Consider the following 20,153-nt stretch of genomic DNA (forward strand, 5'->3'; position numbering starts at 1 on the left):
TCTTTTCAAACATTGTCAACCAGGTTAACAATTTATCTGCCTTTTTGTGGAAGAATGCTGCTGCAAAATCCCCGACTTTGGTAGACTCAGTGTCACACTATCTGCAAATGGCTATATGTTCGCGTTTCCATTTTTTGTTCCCTACCTGTGTATAATTTATATGTAATAGCAATTAATCAAAATTACCTATCTGCCAATAACAGATCAGCAGCTGTTGTAAGGATTGACAATCTTACACTTGTAATAGCCAACAAACAATATACTGTATTGCTAAGTACAGTATGTACACCAGATATGTCTGAACTGCGTCATTCACAGACGTATTGCGTCGGCCCTGCAGCATGGCAGATGCAGATATAGCTGTACATCTGCCAGTGTGTACAGATAACAAGCTAACCGACCCATATGCTGGCCGCAGGAACCGTCGACAAGGACATAACAACTGGGCAGACATATTTAAATGCCCGCTCAGGAGTGATGTCTGGCCAGACATATATCGCATAGCCAATCAGTAAGTGTATATGCTTACCAGAATCATCTGCTATGTTGGCGGATCAGTCTTTAAAGTGTATTCCCAGCTTAAGAGTCAGTGTAGTCTCTTTATATGTGGTTTACAAAAAGGTTTTACATTTCTGTTATATACATAAACCAAAGTACACATATTTATAAAACATTTACATGCCATATGACAATGCATGGACCAAATCTAAATCAAAGACCAAATATAATAGAGAAAGAAACCGAAAACAGCTAAACGTAGCAGATATAAAATGATTATCCTTGCAGTACACCTTTACCAGGGGAACTAAAGAAAAATGTGCCTCTATAATCTTCCCTATTACAGATAATTGAAGCTTCAAAAATTGTGTATCTTTGCTTTCAAAAAAGTGAACATGCTTTTAACGTTAGGTAGTCAACGGGGTTGGTAGATACTCAAATATTTATAATAATATGAGGTCCATTCAAGGGGAACCCACACACCACGCGAACCAATGGAGCAACCTAAAGGGAGAATGTGTAATACCAATTTATTTTTACGCAATATAATGGGCCTACTTGCTTAAAATCTGCAACACAGTGGCCAAAGAGCCCTTTGTAGTCGATAAAAAAGCAGCAAATCTTCAGCATACAATCCAATTTTATGCTCATAATTAAAAATGTTTGGTCTCAAAACCATGGGGATGGGTAGGCGTTACCGGCGGCTGGGATCCCAGCGGTCTGAATGTCGGTGGCGAAGTGGGGGGCGCAAAATCCGCAATGCGATTAATTAATATATCACACGTATGTATCAATAATGTAATGCAGGGACAGAGTTTGCAAGAAAGCTCTGTTCCTGCGAATCCTCTCATCACAATTCTCAGGGTATTTTTCTGTGTGTTACCCTCTCGCAACCCCTGCGGCATCCCCCGCTGAGCTAGCACTTAACTGCTTCACTGATAGGTGTCTAGCTTCTTCTCTATGTGTATCCTGGTCAGACGCTGCTGTAAACTCCTGGCCAGCATCAGTGTTGTAAAGTGAGAGTTCCACAGCATAAGCCGATCGTGGGTACAAAGAGAAGGAGCCGGGCACAGAATCGCACTGCAGCGCGTATAGTTAAGTTTTCTTTTATTATTTTCTTCTTCTTTTTTTTTTTAGTGATCAGCCTGTGGTCTATTTATACATATATACATACATACATACATACATACATACATACATACATACATACATAGCTGATCTCAGGTTGCATCTCAAACATCAGCCCTCATTGACAGCATGCAGGGGAAAAGGGGAAGTCCTATTAAAGCTATCTGGAGATAGCGTTATTATCACAGGGCTCCCTCCGGTATTTTTTTACAATTACATTCTAGTAAATTTGGGCATATCACAGTTCCCATATAAGTATAGGAAATGTGATATGAAAAAAAATAATTCAAGGGCTCGGAGGAGAATTTTGTGAATTCTCCTCTAATTGCCATTTAGTACATTTAGGGGATATTACAATTATGTGAAACAGGTGTGAAAAAAACGAATTACACATTTTAGTAAACATAATATTAATAAATATGTTCGATAGTGTTTCACAATATTGTAAAAAAAAAGTTTAGCTACTGTATGTCAGACTTTAGAAATTGCTTAACTATTGCTATACAGTATAGGTATCTTAAAATGCTGAAACAACTGTGTAAGCAGCTAGGGTATGTTAACAGAAGAGTAATTTACACCTAGAAAGGGGTACTAATGTAGGAAGATTCTAAATCAACACATTTTTTCAGCTCACGTTCATATTTAGAAGATGATTTCTTTAGGGTGTCTAATCAGTAGTTTGCAGCCCTAATGTACGTTTTAAAGGCATCCCAAAATAACAGGAAATGCAAAATGCTAGTTTTCTGATTAATTCTGTATCTTTTCCCATCTACATTGCCCAAAATGGATTACATTTACCAAAAAAACCTTGCCCTCAGCAATATTAAGTTCCACACATTTTAAGGAGTAAGAGGGTTTTCCCAAAATCCCTCGATTTATACTGCACTCTGCGTATTGCAGGGACTAGACTGTATGAGAGCCATTTTAGAGGGGTCTACTACGTTATGCCGGCGCCAGGATCCCGACCACCAGCATGCCAGCAGCGAGGTGAGCGCAAAAGAGCCCCTTGTGGACTCGCTGTGCTCGCCACGCTATTTATTCTCCCTCCAGGGGTGCCATGGACCCCCCAAGAGGGAGAAAAGTTGTTGGTATGCCGGCTGTCGTGATTTCGGCGCCGGTATGCTATGCGCCGGGATCCCAGCAGCCAGGATATATCAAATGCCTCCCATTTTAGAGAGTATAGGGTATGATGCAGAAAAGCAAGAAAATTGAGTTACATTAGGAATCCTTAAACACCAAGCATCCAAATACTGTGTTCCCTAGAGAGCAAACAGCACCCTTTACCTACACCTGTCCTAGGGGTTAATTCAGATCTGATTGTAGATGTGCTAAATTTAGCACATCTACGATCAGTAGCACGTCTACGATTAGTTTCTCAGACATGCGGGAGGACGCCCAGCACAGGGCTAGTCCGCTCCGCATGTCTGGCCCTACTCCCCCGCAAGGGTGTAAAAGCACCACGGAAAATGCTTTTGCTCCCGTTGAGTAGCTCCCTGCCAGCACAGCTCCTGCGCGCTGGCAGGCCACTACTCGCCGCATCCTGGGTCGCAATGGCTGCATGTGACGTCACGCAGCCACCGCGGCCCACCCCCACAAGAGTCCGGAGACGCCTGTGTTGTCCAGACCGTGCCCCACCAACAGCGTTTTAATGCAGTGGACACGCCCCCTCCCGCCCCGCGACCGCCTCTGCCTGTTAATCAGGCAGAGGCGATCGCAGCCCTGATATGCTTTAAGCATCTCACTGGGCTCCCGGGGTGCGCACAAGCAGTGCGGCCACTGCACATGCGCGATTCACTAAAGGATTCAGACTGCGATCGCTGCTGCTGCCCGATACGGCTGTTGGGGGATTGGAACATTGCAGCAATTTATTGCTGATGTACGGGGGCTAAACATTTTTGCATATCCTGTAGCAATAGGCAAAGATCAACCTCTGGCCCTGATACATCAGCAATAAATTGCTGCAATATAACGATTCACAAATGCTGGGTCAGGTAAACAGGCATTTAAAAAAAAAAACATGTTTCATTTGTCTGATTCCCCGACAGATCACCGATAATTGCTGGACCCTGATCGCCAGATCTACTTGGCGGATCAGCAGTGCCAGCGGGTTAGGGAATTGCGGCCGTTGATGCATGGGAGGCATTATACTACTCCATTTTTACCCATAACTCGCTTTACAGGCTGCTTAATAGGCAGCAGTATCAGTGGTTGTAATAAATAAATCAGCAGCACTAGCAAGAAAAAACAAGGTGCTGGAACTGCTAGTGACTTATAGTCACCCTAATGATCAATGCACCAAAACGGTTACATCAGTCCAAGAGGCGTTCTGCACAGAGGTAGAGCGGAATCACAGCCAGCCATTCTGTTAAATGTGTACGTTCCCTTTCAGTAAACTAGTTCCCTACACAAATAGGAAGCAAGAATTTTTGTCCTGCACCAATATGAGAATGCTAATTGCTAATCAATGACAACATTAAGGCAACACTTTAACAATAAAAGATATGTTTTCCCTTCATGAAACATAGCTGTATGCCTCAAACGGGTTACATACAGTACATACATACATACAAGATCCCGACAGCAGCATCCCGCCCACCAGAATGCCAGCAGCAGGGCGAGCGCCACAGGCTCTTTTCTCACCCTTTGGGAGTCGTGGACACCCATGAGTGGGAATAGCACCTGTGCAGTGGGATACCGGCTGTCAGCATTGACGGCTGTCAAGATTCCGGCTCTGTATACTGACTGCCGGGATCCCGACAGCAGTCAAATTGATTGCATCCCCCTCAAACACAGGTAGTGGTAAATACGAACTTAGGGAAGAAGAAAAAAAAAAAAAAAGAAAAAAAAAGACAAAGGGGCATATTCAATTGAAGTCGGATCCATTCTGACATGCATTTGTCGGAATGGATCAGACAAGGGCTATTCAATGTCATCTCAATCCGACTTTAAAAAAAGTCAAATTGAGATGAGGGAGCCGAGACGGGGGAGAGCCGCGCTACAGCAGCGAGGTCCCGCTTGCTGGAGCCGGGTGGATGCTGCTGTGAGAGGCGGCTGTGACACATCCTCCAGCTACGATTGCTGGAGCCGCTGCCTTAACGCTGCTCTCTCCCGTCTCCCCGCGGCTCTCCCCTGTCTCCTCCTCTCAGCTCCCTCATGTACCTCATCTCAATCCGACTTTTTTTTAAAGTCGGACTGAGATGGTCGGAAAGGGGGCCAAAACCTGTCGGATTTTGGCCCCGTTTCCGACAGAAGCTCGCGGATCAACAGCTATTCCGCCGATCCACATGCTTTCTGACAAGTCGAATTCCTCGACTTGTCGTATAATTTTGGGTTATATTGAATAGGTCGGAACCCCTTCCGACCTAAAAAAAAAACTAAAACTGCCGTCTTTTCGACAGATGGCAGCTTTCGACTTCAATTGAATATACCCCTTTAAGTATTTTAGGAACTATGGTCCTAATTCAGATCTGATTGCAGTAGCAAATTTATTAGCAAATTTGGCAAAACCATGTGCACTGCAGGGGGTGCAGATATAACATGTGCAGAGAGTGTTAGATTTGGGTGGGGTGTTCAAACTGAAATCTAAATTGCAGTGTAAAAATAAAGCAGCCAGTATTTACCCTGCACAGAAACAATATAACACACCCAAATCTAACTCTCTCCGCACATGTTACATATGTCCCCCCTGCAGTGCACATGGTTTTGCCCATTTGCTAACAAATTTGCTGCTGCGATCAGATCTGAATTAGGCCCTAAGTCTCAAAAAAGATAACAGATGTAGAAAATAAACCTAAAAGAAAAATGCATTGGAAGTCAACCAAACATTTAACCATGTAGCGTAGCTAACTGGCCAAGTGGGTCACCGCCAGTGAAGGCAAAGCAGATATTTTACCTTACATTATTGCCCAAGAAATGGGTCAACTGCATTCTGTACTGAAAAACCAATACCCACAAGTTTTAACTTTGCATTTAAAGGGAACTGATAAAGATGCACAATGGAAGAGGACAATTTACATTAAGATTACTCACCGTCTTTGAGATGTTGCGTCTGTGGAGGTAAGGAATCAAAGCGTCGAGAACCAGGGCACAGCAGCTTTTCCACTCTCTCCGCAGAGTTATCCAGGGGGCTGGGAAGCTTCCTGCACACCATGTCTTACAGGAATGGTAAAGGATAATATAGCAAGCCACGTATGCCATTACTACAAGGGGGCATAACAGTTATCCAAACTCCACTCCAAGGGCTCTACCCATGCACATGATTTATGGACCCTTAAATGCACTATTGCAATCAGTAAGAATGTTTTGATATAATCTATAAAACTTAAATATCCTAAAATAGAATAGAACACCGATATTGTATTAGAGATTTTAATATATGAAAGTGCTATAGATTTTACCAAAAAATGTCTCCAGTGTGGCAGTGCTCGTAGGAGTATGCAAGCCAAAATATGTTTAAAATGTAATATAAACAGTAATAATAGAAACAAAATGGGGTAGTACAGAGAAGAAATAAGCTAAAGAAAGTAACAGTTTAATTACGGAAATGGCCTGGCAGTAGCTGCAGTATATCCAGACTGTGGATTGGCATTGTGCTAGGATTTAGTGGCAGTGAATTTATATTTTAATAACACCAGCTGTTAACACAGACTTCTATCATTCATTCTCTAGATAAGTGCAGAAAATCCACTCTGCCAAAATATAGAGAGAAAACGTGTCTAGCCTTTGTTGGCCGCTGCAGCAGCCAAGATATTCTAGTTCAAATTAGGTAGTAGTTACTTGTAACTGGCACACACCAGCCTGCACCATAGAGGTTACGGGTGAACACATAAATTAGAGCTACAGTAAAGTGCAAACCTATTTAATGTGGACTGAGCTGGAAAAACACTGAAGTTATTAACACCAGCACAACAAGCAAAAGCCACAATACTCACATTAGAACTACAGGGAGCACACAGAAACATTATTAATGGAAAGCACACATTAATAAAAACATCAACTATAAACCTCTTTAAGTACAGAACCACTGAAACAATACTTGCACATAGGGCCGGATGTAATGCAGTACGAGACAGCCGGAGCTCAGAGATTTAGGCCAAACTCAAATGTCTTTTTTTAAAGCAGCAATTATTTACAAGGCAGAGGCAACCTGGTTTTGCCTTGGAAATATTCAACCGGAATCTCGGAGCTCCGGCCGTCTCGCACTGCATTACATCATTTGGCCACTGTGGTCAGGTGTACTATATCTTTATATTTAGTGAGGTGTAGTCGTGGTGTAAAAGACAGAGTGTGATTCCTGATTAGTTAAAAAAACACAAATATCAAACACTGAGCATCACCACCAAACAGGTAATTTCAACTATAAACTTGTCATTTATTTTGTACTGTCTGGACATGGCTATTAATAACAGATGCACAGACAAAATTCTTAAAGCTTTGTGTGCAAATGCTAGGAGCTTAGGAGACAAAATTCCAGAGCTAATTGCAATAATGTCAAGGGATAACCTGGACATTGTGGCAATTACAGATTCATGGGGCAATGAGGATCATGACTGGGACATAGCTATACCAGGATACAATTTATTTAAGAAGGATAGAATGGGAAAAATAGGAGGAGGGGTAGCAATGTATGTGAAGAAAAGCATAAATGCTACTTTAATACAAAGAAGACAAAACTGAGGCCCTTTGGGTCACCATAGAAACCGGGGAGAAGGACATTATTCGCATTGGGGTGATCTATAGACCACCAGGCCAGGTGCAGGATTTGGACAGGAACCTATTGATGGACATCACTAAAATGGCTTTAAAGGGATTAGTCATAATCATGGGAGACCTTAATTTACCTGATGTAAATTGGGAGGGGGCTTTTGCAAGTTCAGCTACAAGTGGCAAATTTCTAAATTCCTTACAGGAAGCAGCTCTCAAGCAATTGGGAGCCCACTCGCAAAGACTCAATATTAGATTTAATTCTCACAAATGGTGACAGGATATCAGACATATATATGGGTGAGCACCTGGGATCCAGTGATCATCAAGCAGTATGATTTAGTATAAAGACAGGATCCAACTCCTGTCACACAAAAAATAAGAATTTACTCACCGGTAATTCTATTTCTCGTAGTCCGTAGTGGATGCTGGGAACTCCGTAAGGACCATTGGGAATAGCGGGCTTCAATGGAGGCTGGGCACTCTAGAAAGATTTATGACTACCTGGTGTGCACTGACCCTCCTCCAAGCCTCAGTTAGGACACTGTGCCCGGACGAGCTGACATAATAAGGAAGGATTTTGAATCCCGGGTAAGACTCATACCAGCCACACCCATCACACCGTACAACTCGTGATACTATATCCAGTTTGACAGTATGAAAACAACTGAGCCTCTCAACAGATGGCTCAACAATAACCCTTTAGTTAGCAATAACTATTTACAAGTATTGCAGACAATCCGCACTTGGGATGGGCGCCCAGCATCCACTACGGACTACGAGAAATAGAATTACCGGTGAGTAAATTCTTATTTTCTCTGACGTCCTAGTGATGCTGGGAACTCCGTAAGGACCATGGGGATTATACCAAAGCTCCCAAACGGGCGGGAGAGTGCGGATGACTCTGCAGCACCGAATGAGAGAACTCCAGGTCCTCCTCAGCCAGGGTATCAAATTTGTAGAATTTTGCAAACGTGTTTGCCCCTGACCAAGTAGCTGCTCGGCAAAGTTGTAAAGACGAGACCCCTCGGGCAGCCGCCCAAGATGAGCCCACCTTCCTTGTGGAATGGGCATTTACAGATTTTGGCTGTGGCAGGCCTGCCACAGAATGTGCAAGCTGAATTGTACTACAAATCCAGCGAGCAATAGTCTGCTTAGAAGCAGGAGCACCCAGCTTGTTGGGTGCATACAGGATAAACAGCGAGTCAGATTTTCTGACTCCAGCCGTCCTGGAAACATATTTTCAGGGCCCTGACAACGTCTAGCAACTTGGAGTCCTCCAAATCCCTAGTAGCCGCAGGCACCACAATAGGCTGGTTCAGGTGAAACGCTGACACCACCTTAGGGAGAAACTGGGGACGAGTCCTCAATTCTGCCCTATCCATATGGAAAATCAGATAAGGGCTTTTACATGATAAAGCCGCCAATTCTGACACTCGCCTGGCTGAAGCCAAGGCCAATAACATGACCACTTTCCACGTGAGATATTTTAGATCCACGGTTTTTAGTGGCTCAAACCAATGTGATTTTAAGAAACTCAACACCACGTTGAGATCCCAAGGTGCCACAGGAGGCACAAACGGGGGCTGAATATGCAGCACTCCTTTCACAAATGTCTGAACTTCAGGTACTGAAGCTAGTTCTTTTTGAAAGAAAATCGACAGAGCCGAGATCTGTACTTTAATGGAGCCTAGTTTTAGGCCCATATTCACTCCTGCTTGCAGGAAATGCAGAAATCGACCTAGTTGAAATTCCTCTGTTGGGGCCTTTTTGGCCTCGCACCATGCAACATATTTCCGCCATATGCGGTGATAATGCTTTGCCGTAACATCTTTCCTGGCTTTAATAAGCGTAGGAATGACTTCCACCGGAATACCCTTTTGAGGCGGGACGCCATCATGTCCACCTGTGGTTTTTCCCAACGGTTTACCAGCATCTGGAAGACTTCTGGATGAAGTCCCCACTCTCCCGGGTGGAGGTCGTGTCTGCTGAGGAAGTCTGCTTCCCAGTTGTCCACTCCCGGAATGAACACTGCTGACAGTGCTAGTACATGATTCTCCGCCCATCGGAGAATTCTTGTGGCTTCTGCCATTGCCATCCTGCTTCTTGTGCCTCCCTGTCGATTTACATGGGCGACTGCCGTGATGTTGTCTGACTGGATCAGCACCGGCTGGTGTAGGAGCAGGGATTTTGCTTGACTTAGGGCATTGTAAATGGCCCTTAGTTCCAGAATATTTATGTGAAGGGAAGTCTCCTGACTCGACCATAGTCCTTGGAAGTTTCTTCCCCGTGTGACTGTCCCCCAGCCTCGAAGGCTGGCATCCGTGGTCACCAGGACCCAGTCCTGTATGCCGAACCTGCGGCCCTCCAGAAGATGGGCACTCTGCAGCCACCACAGTAGAGACACCCTGGTTCTTGGAGACAGGGTTATTAAGCGATGCATCGGAAGATGCGATCCGGACCATTTGTCCAATAGGTCCCACTGAAAGATTCTGGCATGGAACCTGCCGAAGGGAATTGCTTCGTAAGAAGCTACCATCTTTCCCAGGACCCGCGTGCAGTGATGCACCGATACCTGTTTTGGTTTCAGGAGGTCTCTGACTAGAGATGACAACTCCCTGGCTTTCTCCTCCGGGAGAAACACTTTTTTCTGGACTGTATCCAGGATCATACCCAGGAACAGTAGCCGTGTCGTCGGAACCAGCTGTGACTTTGTGATATTCAGAATCCAGCCGTGCTGGTGCAGCACTTCCTGAGATAGTGCTACTCCCACCAACAACTGTTCCTTGGATCTCGCCTTTATTAGGAGATCGTCCAAGTACGGGATAATTAAAACTCCCTTTTTTCGAAGGAGTATCATCATTTCCGCCATAACCTTGGTAAATACCCTCGGTGCCGTGGACAGTCCAAACGGCAGCGTCTGGAATTGGTAATGGCAATCATGTACCACAAATCTGAGGTACTCCTGGTGAGGATGGTAAATGGGGACATGCAAGTAAGCATCCTTGATGTCCAGGGATACCATGTAATCCCCCTCGTCCAGGCTTGCAATAACCGCCCTGAGCGATTCCATCTTGAACTTGAATTTTTTTTATGTATGTGTTCAAGGATTTCAAATTTAAAATGGGTCTCACCGAACCGTCCGGTTTCGGCACCACAAATAGTGTGGAATAGTAACCCCGGCCTTGTTGAAGTAGGGGTACCTTGATTATCACCTGCTGGGAATACAGCTTGTGAATTGCCGCTAGCACCGCCTCCCTGTCTGAGGGAGCAATCGGCAAGGCAGATTTTAGGAACCGGTGGGGTGGAGACGCCTCGAATTCCAGTTTGTACCCCTGAGATACTATTTGAAGGATCCAGGGATCCACCTGTGAGCGAGCCCACTGATCGCTGAAATTCTTGAGGCGGCCCCCCACCGTACCTGGCTCCGCCTGTGGAGCCCCACCGTCATGCGGCGGACTTGGAAGAAGAAGCGGGGGAGGACTTTTGCTCCTGGGAACCTGCTGTTTGTTGCAGCCTTTTTCCCCTACATCTGCCTCTGGACAGAAAAGACCCGCCTTTTCCACGCTTGTTTTTCTGGGTCCGAAAGGACTGAACCTGATAAAACGGCGCCTTCTTAGGCTGTGAGGGGACATGGGGTAAAAATGCTGACTTCCCAGACGTTGCTGTGGAAACTAGGTCCGAGAGACCATCCCCAAATAATTCCTCACCCTTATAAGGCAAAACTTCCATGAGCCTCTCCTAGCAGAAATGGACAATGCACTTACTTTAGATGCCAGCCGGCAGATTTCCCTCTGTGCATCTCTCATATATAAGACTGAGTCTTTGATATGGTCTATGGTTAGCAGGATCGTGTCTCTGTCTAGTGTGTCAATATTTTCTGACAGTTTATCTGACCACGCGGCGGCAGCACTGCACATCCATGCTGACGCAATAGCTGGTCTAAGTATAATGCCTGAGTGTGTATATACAGACTTCAGGATCGCCTCCTGCTTTCTATCAGCAGGTTCCTTGAGGGCGGCCGTATCCGGAGACGGTAGTGCCACCTTTTTAGACAAACGTGTGAGCGCTTTATCCACCCTAGGAGGTGTTTCCCAACGTGACCTATCCTCTGGTGGGAAAGGGAACGCCATTAGTACCTTCTTAGGAATTACCAATTTTTTATCAGGGAAAGCCCACGCTTCTTCACACACTTCATTTAATTCATCTGATGGGGGAAAATCTACGGGTAGTTTTTTCTCCCCAAACATAATACCCTTTTTAGTGGTACCTGTAGTTATATCAGAAATGTGTAACACCTCTTTCATTGCCTCAATCATGCAGTGAATGGCCTTAGTGGGCATCAGGTTAGACTCATCGTCGTCGACACCGGTGTCAGTATCAGTGTCGACATCTGGGTCTGCGGTCTGAGGTAGCGGGCGTTTCAGAGCCCCTGATGACCTTTGAGACGCCTGGACAGGCACGAGCTGAGAAGTCGGCTGTCCCACATTTGGCATGTCGTCAAATTTCTTATGTAAGGAGTCTATACGTGCACTCATTTCTTTCCATAAGCTCATCCACTCAGGTGTCTGCCCCGCAGGGGGTGACATCCCTTCTAAAGGCATCTGCTCCGTCTCCACATCATTATCCTCATCAAACATGTCGACACAGCCGTACCGACACACCGCACACACACAGGGAATGCTCCAACAGAGGACAGGACCCACAAAAGCCCTTTGGGGGGACAGAGTGAGAGTATGCCAGCACACACCAGAGCGCTATATAATGCAGGGACTAACTGAGTTATGTCCCCTATAGCTGCTTTTTTTATATAAATGTATACTGCGCCTAAATTTAGTGCCCCCCCTCTCTTTTTTACCCTTTTCTGTAGTGTAGACTGCAGGGGAGAGCCAGGGAGCTTCCTTCCAGCGGAGCTGTGAGGGAAAAATGGCGCCAGTGTGCTGCAGGAGATAGCTCCGCCCCTTTTCCGCTGACTATTCTCCCGCTTTTTCCTATATTCTGGCAGGGGTATTTTCCACATATATAGCCTCTGGGGCTATATATTGTGGTATTTTTGCCAGCCAAGGTGTTATTATTGCTTCTTAGGGCGCCCCCCCCGCGCCCTGCACCCTCAGTGACCGGAGTGTGAAGTGTGTGTGAGGAGCAATGGCGCACAGCTGCAGTGCTGTGCGCTACCTTGGTGAAGACTGATGTCTTCTGCCGCCGATTTTCCGGACCTCTTCTTGCTTCTGGCTCTGTAAGGGGGACGGCGGCGCGGCTCCGGGACCGAACACCAAGGCTGGGCCTGCGGTCGATCCCTCTGGAGCTAATGGTGTCCAGTAGCCTAAGAAGCCCAAGCTGGCTGCAAGCAGGCAGGTTCGCTTCTTCTCCCCTTAGTCCCTCGCTGCAGTAAGCCTGTTGCCAGCAGGTCTCACTGAAAATAAAAAACCTAATTTCTATACTTTCTTTCTAAAGTCTCAGGAGAGCCCCTAGTGTGCATCCAACCTCGGCCGGGCACAAAATCTAACTGAGGCTTGGAGGAGGGTCATAGTGGGAGGAGCCAGTGCACACCAGGTAGTCATAAATCTTTCTAGAGTGCCCAGCCTCCTTCGGAGCCCGCTATTCCCCATGGTCCTTACGGAGTTCCCAGCATCCACTAGGACGTCAGAGAAACACAGGTGTTGGAATTTAGAAATGCTGACTATGCAAAAATGGCGAGACGTTTAAGCGAGTCATTGGCGGACTGGAGGAACTTTGAAGGAGTGCAGGAGAGGTGGAAAAAACTGAAAAGTGCAATACTAAGGGCAACAGACCTCTGTATCAAAAGGGTTAGGAAAAGCACCAGGAAAAGGAAGCCAGTGTGGTTCACAAAAGTAGTATCAACTAGTGTGAAAGCAAAAAAGATGACGTCTAGGAAATACAAGCAGACTCAAAATAATAACGACAAAGAGGTGTATCGTGACAGACGGAAGGATGCTAAGAAAGTGATCAGATGTGCAAAGGCAGAAGCAGAGGAGAAAATGGTCCAGTCAGTAGATAAAGGGGCCAAAACTTTTTTCAAGTATATAAATGAAAGGAGAAAATCAAATGGAGGAATAATAAGGCTTAAGACAGAGTGAGAGAATTTGGTGGAGGGAGACAAGGCAACAGCAGATCACCTAAATAATTATTTTTGCTCAATATTTACTACAGAAGAAGGGAAGGGGACACCGTTAAGTTGCAAGGACATTTATAAAAAATAAAGTAGATGAAAGTACATTTACAGAGGAGGTCCTAACAGAACTTTCAAAACTAAAAGTCGATAAATCAATGGGGCCAGATGGGATACACCCAAGGATACTAAAAGAGCAAAAAGATGTTCTGGTGGCACCATTAATAGAATTATTTAACCAGTCAAAAAAAAACTATTAAAAGAAAGAGTTGTGGAATATCTTAAATCAAACAACTTAAAGGATACAAAACAGCATGGATTTACTGGTGGGAGATCATGCCAAACAAATCTTATTGACTTTTTTGACTCTGTGATGAAAATAATGGATCAAGGGGGAGCTGTAGATGTAGCATATCTAGACTTTAGTAAGGATTTGACACTGTCCCACATCGCAGACTGCTAAATAAACTTAAAAGCGTGGGGGTGGATTATAAAAAACAGTTAAATGGATAAGAACCTGGTTGCAGGATAGGAAACAGACAGTTGTAGTAAATGGAGTGCAATCTATTGAGGGAAATGTTACCAGTGGAGTACCCCAGGGATCTGTACTTGGACTAGTTCTCTTTAATATCTTTGTTGGTGACATTGCAAATGGTATTGAAGGGTAAGTTTACCTTTTTGCAGATGATACAAAGATATGCAACAGGGTAGACACACCGGGAGGTGTAAAACAAATGATTGATGACTTAGCTAAGCTTGAGAAATGGTCAAGAACGTGGCAACTACAGTTTAATGCCAAAAAATGCAAAATCATGCACTTGAGTCTCAAAAACCCAAAGGCTAAATATAGTATCAAGGGTACTATAACGGAAACTACTGAGGAGGAAAGGGATTTTGGAGTCACTATTTCAAGTGACTTAGAGGCAGGGAAGAAATTCAACAAAGCAATGAGAAAGGCAAGTCAGATGCTTGGCTGCATAGGGAGAGGAATCAGTAGCAGGAAAAAAGTAGTAATAATGCCACTGTATAGGTCATTGGTACGGCCCCATCTGGAATACTGTGTCCAGTTCTGGAGACCACATCTCAAGAAGGATATAAATACATTAGAGAGTGTACAAAGAAGGGCAACTAAAATGGTGCATGGCCTACATCACAAAACTTACCCGAAAAGGCTAAAAGATCTTAACATGTATAGTTTGGAGGAGAGAAGGGAAAGGAGGGCCATGATAGAAACTTTCAAATAGATCAAGGGTTTTAACAAAGTTCAGGAGGGAAACGTTCTTCAAAGGAAGAGAAGTATTAGAACTCAAGGACATACACTGAAACTGGAAGGAGGTAGGTTCAGGGGAAATTTAAAGAAAAATTAATTCACAGAAAGGGTAGCGGTTAAGTGGAATAGCCTCCCATCACAGGTGGTAGAGGCAAAGACTGTTGAGCAATTTAAACATGCTTGGGATAGGCATATGAATATCCTTACAAAGAATTAAGGTTCAAAAAGGGTTGAGATTACCCAAGGATAAAAAATGGGGCAGACTAGATGGGCCAAGTAGTTGTTATCTGCCTTCAAATTCTATATTTCTAACCCGCTCATAGACTGCTCTACAGCACCACTACCTAGTTTACCACAAAAAAAAATGAGGTAGTCCATCCTAGCTTTTATAAGGTAAATTAAGTAGTATATATTCTGTGAAAGAAGCTTAAAATAAAGCTAATATCAAAACTAAAAAGGACAACCATACACAAACAAAGGATTTTTTTTCTTAACGTACATTCAATTCCTTTCACATTAGGGTACACTGTACAACCATGGCAACTTCAGTCAAAGTTTTTTTGAGGACTTCTTGGCAACTACTGTAGTACGCCTACCTTAGTCGTTAGAGACACAATCTAGCACACCTGAAAAATATTAAAAGGTAACTTAATAGCAATTTCATATATGGCCATTTGCCACCACTTGTCAACATCATACTTTCAAGCCTCCAAGCATAAAAGTTTTTGCACCATATGCCTAGTGCGGACCAGGACTTGGAGCATATTTTTTTGTGAGAGATAAAACAGTTCAGATTTTCCTGTCACTATTGTTTCAGGCACAGGACCTAGTATGTATTGCACATAGCATTGCAGCTCATGAAGAGGATACTGAGAACAGCCTGTGATACCGGAAGCCACTGACTGCAAATCGCATTCACATGGACCTTTGGGTCAGAGTGGCGGGATTCACGAGGACTGGTTTTCAAACCCAATGAAGATACAATTTTATCAATTTTCTCCTTCTCCCTAGGAAAAACAGAATAAATACAACATTAGCATAGGCACCAAGCCAAAAACAATGAATGTCAGACAAATGTAATATGCCCTACACATATACTCCCTACTAACCCTGAAGAAATGTTAAGAGACACAACACATTATGGCCTCTTCTCTCTTTAAGTGCACGTTGTTGTGCAAGGATTCAGTCACTAAAAATGGGTGTGGTATGCAAGGTCGACCACACTTAGGTCGACAGTGTCTATGTCGACCACTATTGGTCAACATGGTTTCTAAGTCGACAGGGACTGTAGGTCGACACGACAGAGGGTCGACATGAGTTTCTGTACTTTTCTTGGTATCGTTTATTCCTTACAGTGACCGAGATCCCTAATTAGTGCACTGCGTTCGCTCGCCATGCTTCGTACAAGGTGCCTCGTTCCACTACCGCTGCCCTCGCCACACGTTACCGTTCCCAATTGTAGTCCACGTGGATCGTAAAGTATAAAAGTTTAAAAAAAATTGGTATTGGGCACTGGGTTGGCGGTGCTCCCAGAAATAGTTCAGTAAACTTGTTATAAAAAAAGTGTATGGTTCCTGTATAGTACAGGAGCCAGAAAGAAAAAAAGAGAAAGACTATGTGTCTCTTCTGGGGCACACTTTTGTTGGAAATTATGTGGTCTTGTAATACTTAAAATATAACTTTTATTAGTAACCCTCTTAAAAAAATGGCTATATGGCAAAAGAAAAATGAATAATGATAATAACAACAATCAACATAAACATATAGTTGTCTATCCAAATAGACATCAAATTTTGTGATATAAGTTTGACATAATGGCTCTTTGGGCGAAATTATGTGTGTGTCTCTAATGTTTGAGAAAATAATGTCGTCTTCCGAATTTGTAACAAAATAAACTATAACTATAATAGAAATAGAAAAATCCCGGAAGGAAAAGGTATTATTAAATCTAATGTATACCGGGCTCCACCCTGATAATTAATTGTATGTGAAATTCCAAAATTTGGATGGAGAAGAATACTTTGGTTCTAGGTCCTATGTCCTGGATTTAGATAAAAATACCTGCAGTACCAGGTATTCTCTGGTGGTCTCCCACCCAGGTACTGACCTGGCCCACCGTGCTTGGCTTCCAAGATCAGACGAGGTTGGGCATACTCAGTGTGGTTTGACCGCAGGTAGGTATATCCCACCTGGTGACACCTGGAACCATGTATTAGGCTCTGTGAGAAAATCCCAAAGTTTTTGGTGAGATTACTGGATGCTCCTGAATCGAGATACTGGCGGTACCTGATATTCGCTGATGGTCTCCAAAACCAGGTGCTTCACCGGCCCCCTGGGCTAAACTTTCAAAGAAATCTGATGAGGTTGGGCCTCTTCCATATTGTTGACCTTGGATGAATAAATAGCAACCTGTGGCTATTAGAGGTCAATAAGGAACCAAAAATTGGCTGGGGGCTGATTGAATCTGATCTGAGGTGTATGTGGGGACTCCCCAAGTTTTAAGAGGAGTGCTGAGTGGATGATAGTGAGACACTGCTGTGAAGGAAACTGAGTATAGGAGAATGAGTATAGGAGAAACAGAGAATCAGGTCTAGGTTAAACACCACATCTGCTTTTTGATCATCTGCCTGGGCATCGAATGAAAAAATGAGAGGGTGGTGAGAAACGACACTGAGACCGAAGAAAGATAGAGGAACACTTCTACTGTCCTGTTTTGTAGCAAAATGGTGCTCTGTTTACATGATGCATTGCAGAGCCACCCAGATTGTTTAAACAGAATGAGACGGAGTTCCAGAAATTTAATGTAAATGAGAATATTACTTGAACTGTTTCTATATAGAAAAATACTCAGATAATCATTTGTGATGAAACAAGTGTTTGATCCAAATACTTGGAAAAATGATGTGTAATTAATCACGTATTTGATTCACGACTGCTCAATACAGTCAGCAAAAAAGGGGGGGGGAAGGGTGTTTAATTCCAGTTATTGCAGTGTGTCAAGAAAAGTCACTATCAAAAAGAGATATAACCACTGTTCTTGTAAGGAATCACAAAAACCAAAAAAACAGGACTGAACCTTTAGAGAACCATATATTGTTAGTAAATGGGTATTAACATTATTTTCTCAAACATTAGAGACACACACATAATTTCGCCCAAAGAGCCATTATGACAAACTTATATCACAAAATTTGATGTCTATTTGGATAGACAACTATATGTTGATTGTTGTTATTATCATTCTTCATTTTTCTTTTGCCATATAGCCATTTTTTTAAGAGGGTTACTAATAAAAGTTATATTTTAAGTATTACAAGACGGTTGGGAAGTAATAGATCGCACAGACGTATATTATGTTAAACTTTTGTTTATTTGTTGTTGTCCTTTCCCCATTTAGACAATAATTAATCTAAAAAGTATATAACAATATATCTATAGGGAGGTGCACCTGGAATAGGGGTTGAATATAGAGACAAATAGAGAGAAAAAAGTATTCCTTGAATAGGGCACACAGGGACTAATACTGTTGGAATTTACTGCAAGTCATTAACCCTTTAGGATAATGACCACTAATATTAAAATATAACTTTTATTGAATATCATTAATAGCTAGCGAAATATGTGAAGTGAACTGTGAAAAAATTGTGAAAAACTATATATAGTGATGTAAAAAGCTAACCACTGTATATATAAGATTGATTTATAATTCCTTATTAGGATAAATTCCTAGTCGTTGACACAGTATATTGTCACAATGTGACGATCGAATGGGGAATGTATTGTGATTTATTAAACTTATTGTTGGTCCAGATATCACACACGGAAGCTGTGACTATACTTCAATTAATTGCACAGTTTCCTGTTGATGGTATCAGTGTCGTCATTAGCAGTGATTAATATTCTTGTGTGTTAGACAGTAACCATCATGTTTTATTCTTAATTATGTACACCGTATGATATCTCACAATACTAATCTAACTCCACATTAACATTTCTCCACTATTGATAATCACTCCATAAATGGAAAAACTGTTATGAACGACTGCACGAACCTACAATTCCAATAGCTGGATGTATTTAGGATTAGTTACTGTGTATGTCTAATCCACCGCAGGCATGAGCCCACTGCTAATATATTGTGCAGCGCATGTATAGTGATTGGTCCTGACTAAATATATGTGGGATATAAGCTTGATTATCAGAGTCCTATTGCCAACAGCCTTACATTTAATGATCTGCGGCTAAATTAGCAGCTGTAAACTCGATCTCATTAGGCTATTCAAAGGTAGCTCAGTATTCCCGCTACCCGCGGCTAAATTGACAGCTAATCTATGTTTGATATATTAGTCCTCAGACATATCCACAACAGCAGCCTCATATATTATCCCATATTAAATGATTCATTTATTCAAGAGGTCAGTATTCTTAAGGGAGGCAGCTCGAGACTGCTATTATTGATCACATCACCTCACACATATGTCTGTCAGTTAAACATACACTGCATCTATCATACATGTAATGTTTTGGAATTCACACGTTGTTCATATATCTTACAATATGTCCCTAGTGCATACAGTACACTAATTGGTACACAGTGAATTAAACATGAAATGAGTGAATTAATCTAAGATCACATAGTATGTTCCACTGCCTGTTATTATGAGTAGTGGTCAGTGCGGCTTCCACTTATTAGCGGCTAGATGTGTCAGCTCACTGCCGTTGCTATTGTAACATATCTATTCCGCTGCCTGCGGTCTCATCTATTCGTGCACCTACGTGCAGTCGTTCATTAATGACATAGGGACATATTGTAAGATATATGAACAACGTGTGAATTCCAAAACATTACATGTATGATAGATGCAGTGTATGTTTAACTGACAGACATATGTGTGAGGTGATGTGATCAATAATAGCAGTCTCGAGCTGCCTCCCTTAAGAATACTGACCTCTTGAATAAATGAATCATTTAATATGGGATAATATATGAGGCTGCTGTTGTGGATATGTCTGAGGACTAATATATCAAACATAGATTAGCTGTCAATTTAGCCGCGGGTAGCGGGAATACTGAGCTACCTTTGAATAGCCTAATGAGATCGAGTTTACAGCTGCTAATTTAGCCGCAGATCATTAAATGTAAGGCTGTTGGCAATAGGACTCTGATAATCAAGCTTATATCCCACATATATTTAGTCAGGACCAATCACTATACATGCGCTGCACAATATATTAGCAGTGGGCTCATGCCTGCGGTGGATTAGACATACACAGTAACTAATCCTAAATACATCCAGCTATTGGAATTGTAGGTTCGTGCAGTCGTTCATAACAGTTTTTCCATTTATGGAGTGATTATCAATAGTGGAGAAATGTTAATGTGGAGTTAGATTAGTATTGTGAGATATCATACGGTGTACATAA

The 20,153-nt window shown here is 43.0% G+C and overlaps 1 protein-coding gene and 1 pseudogene across 1 annotated transcript in view; both read right to left on the minus strand.

Moving 5' to 3' along the window:
- Window positions 1-20,153, minus strand: part of EFL1 (elongation factor like GTPase 1) — a 651,720-nt gene that overhangs the window by 528,595 nt on the left and 102,972 nt on the right. Inside the window, exons 10-11 of the mRNA XM_063925942.1 lie at window positions 15,600-15,736; window positions 5,656-5,778 (exon numbers count right to left, since the gene is read on the minus strand). Of these exons, the coding sequence (XP_063782012.1) occupies window positions 5,656-5,778; window positions 15,600-15,736 (260 nt within the window). The remainder of the gene's footprint in view (window positions 1-5,655; window positions 5,779-15,599; window positions 15,737-20,153) is intronic.
- On the minus strand, window positions 16,788-16,905 carry LOC134937336 (5S ribosomal RNA; annotated as a pseudogene).

This window comes from Pseudophryne corroboree, chromosome 6 (assembly GCF_028390025.1).
Source record: "Pseudophryne corroboree isolate aPseCor3 chromosome 6, aPseCor3.hap2, whole genome shotgun sequence".
Lineage (NCBI taxonomy): Eukaryota > Metazoa > Chordata > Amphibia > Anura > Myobatrachidae > Pseudophryne > Pseudophryne corroboree.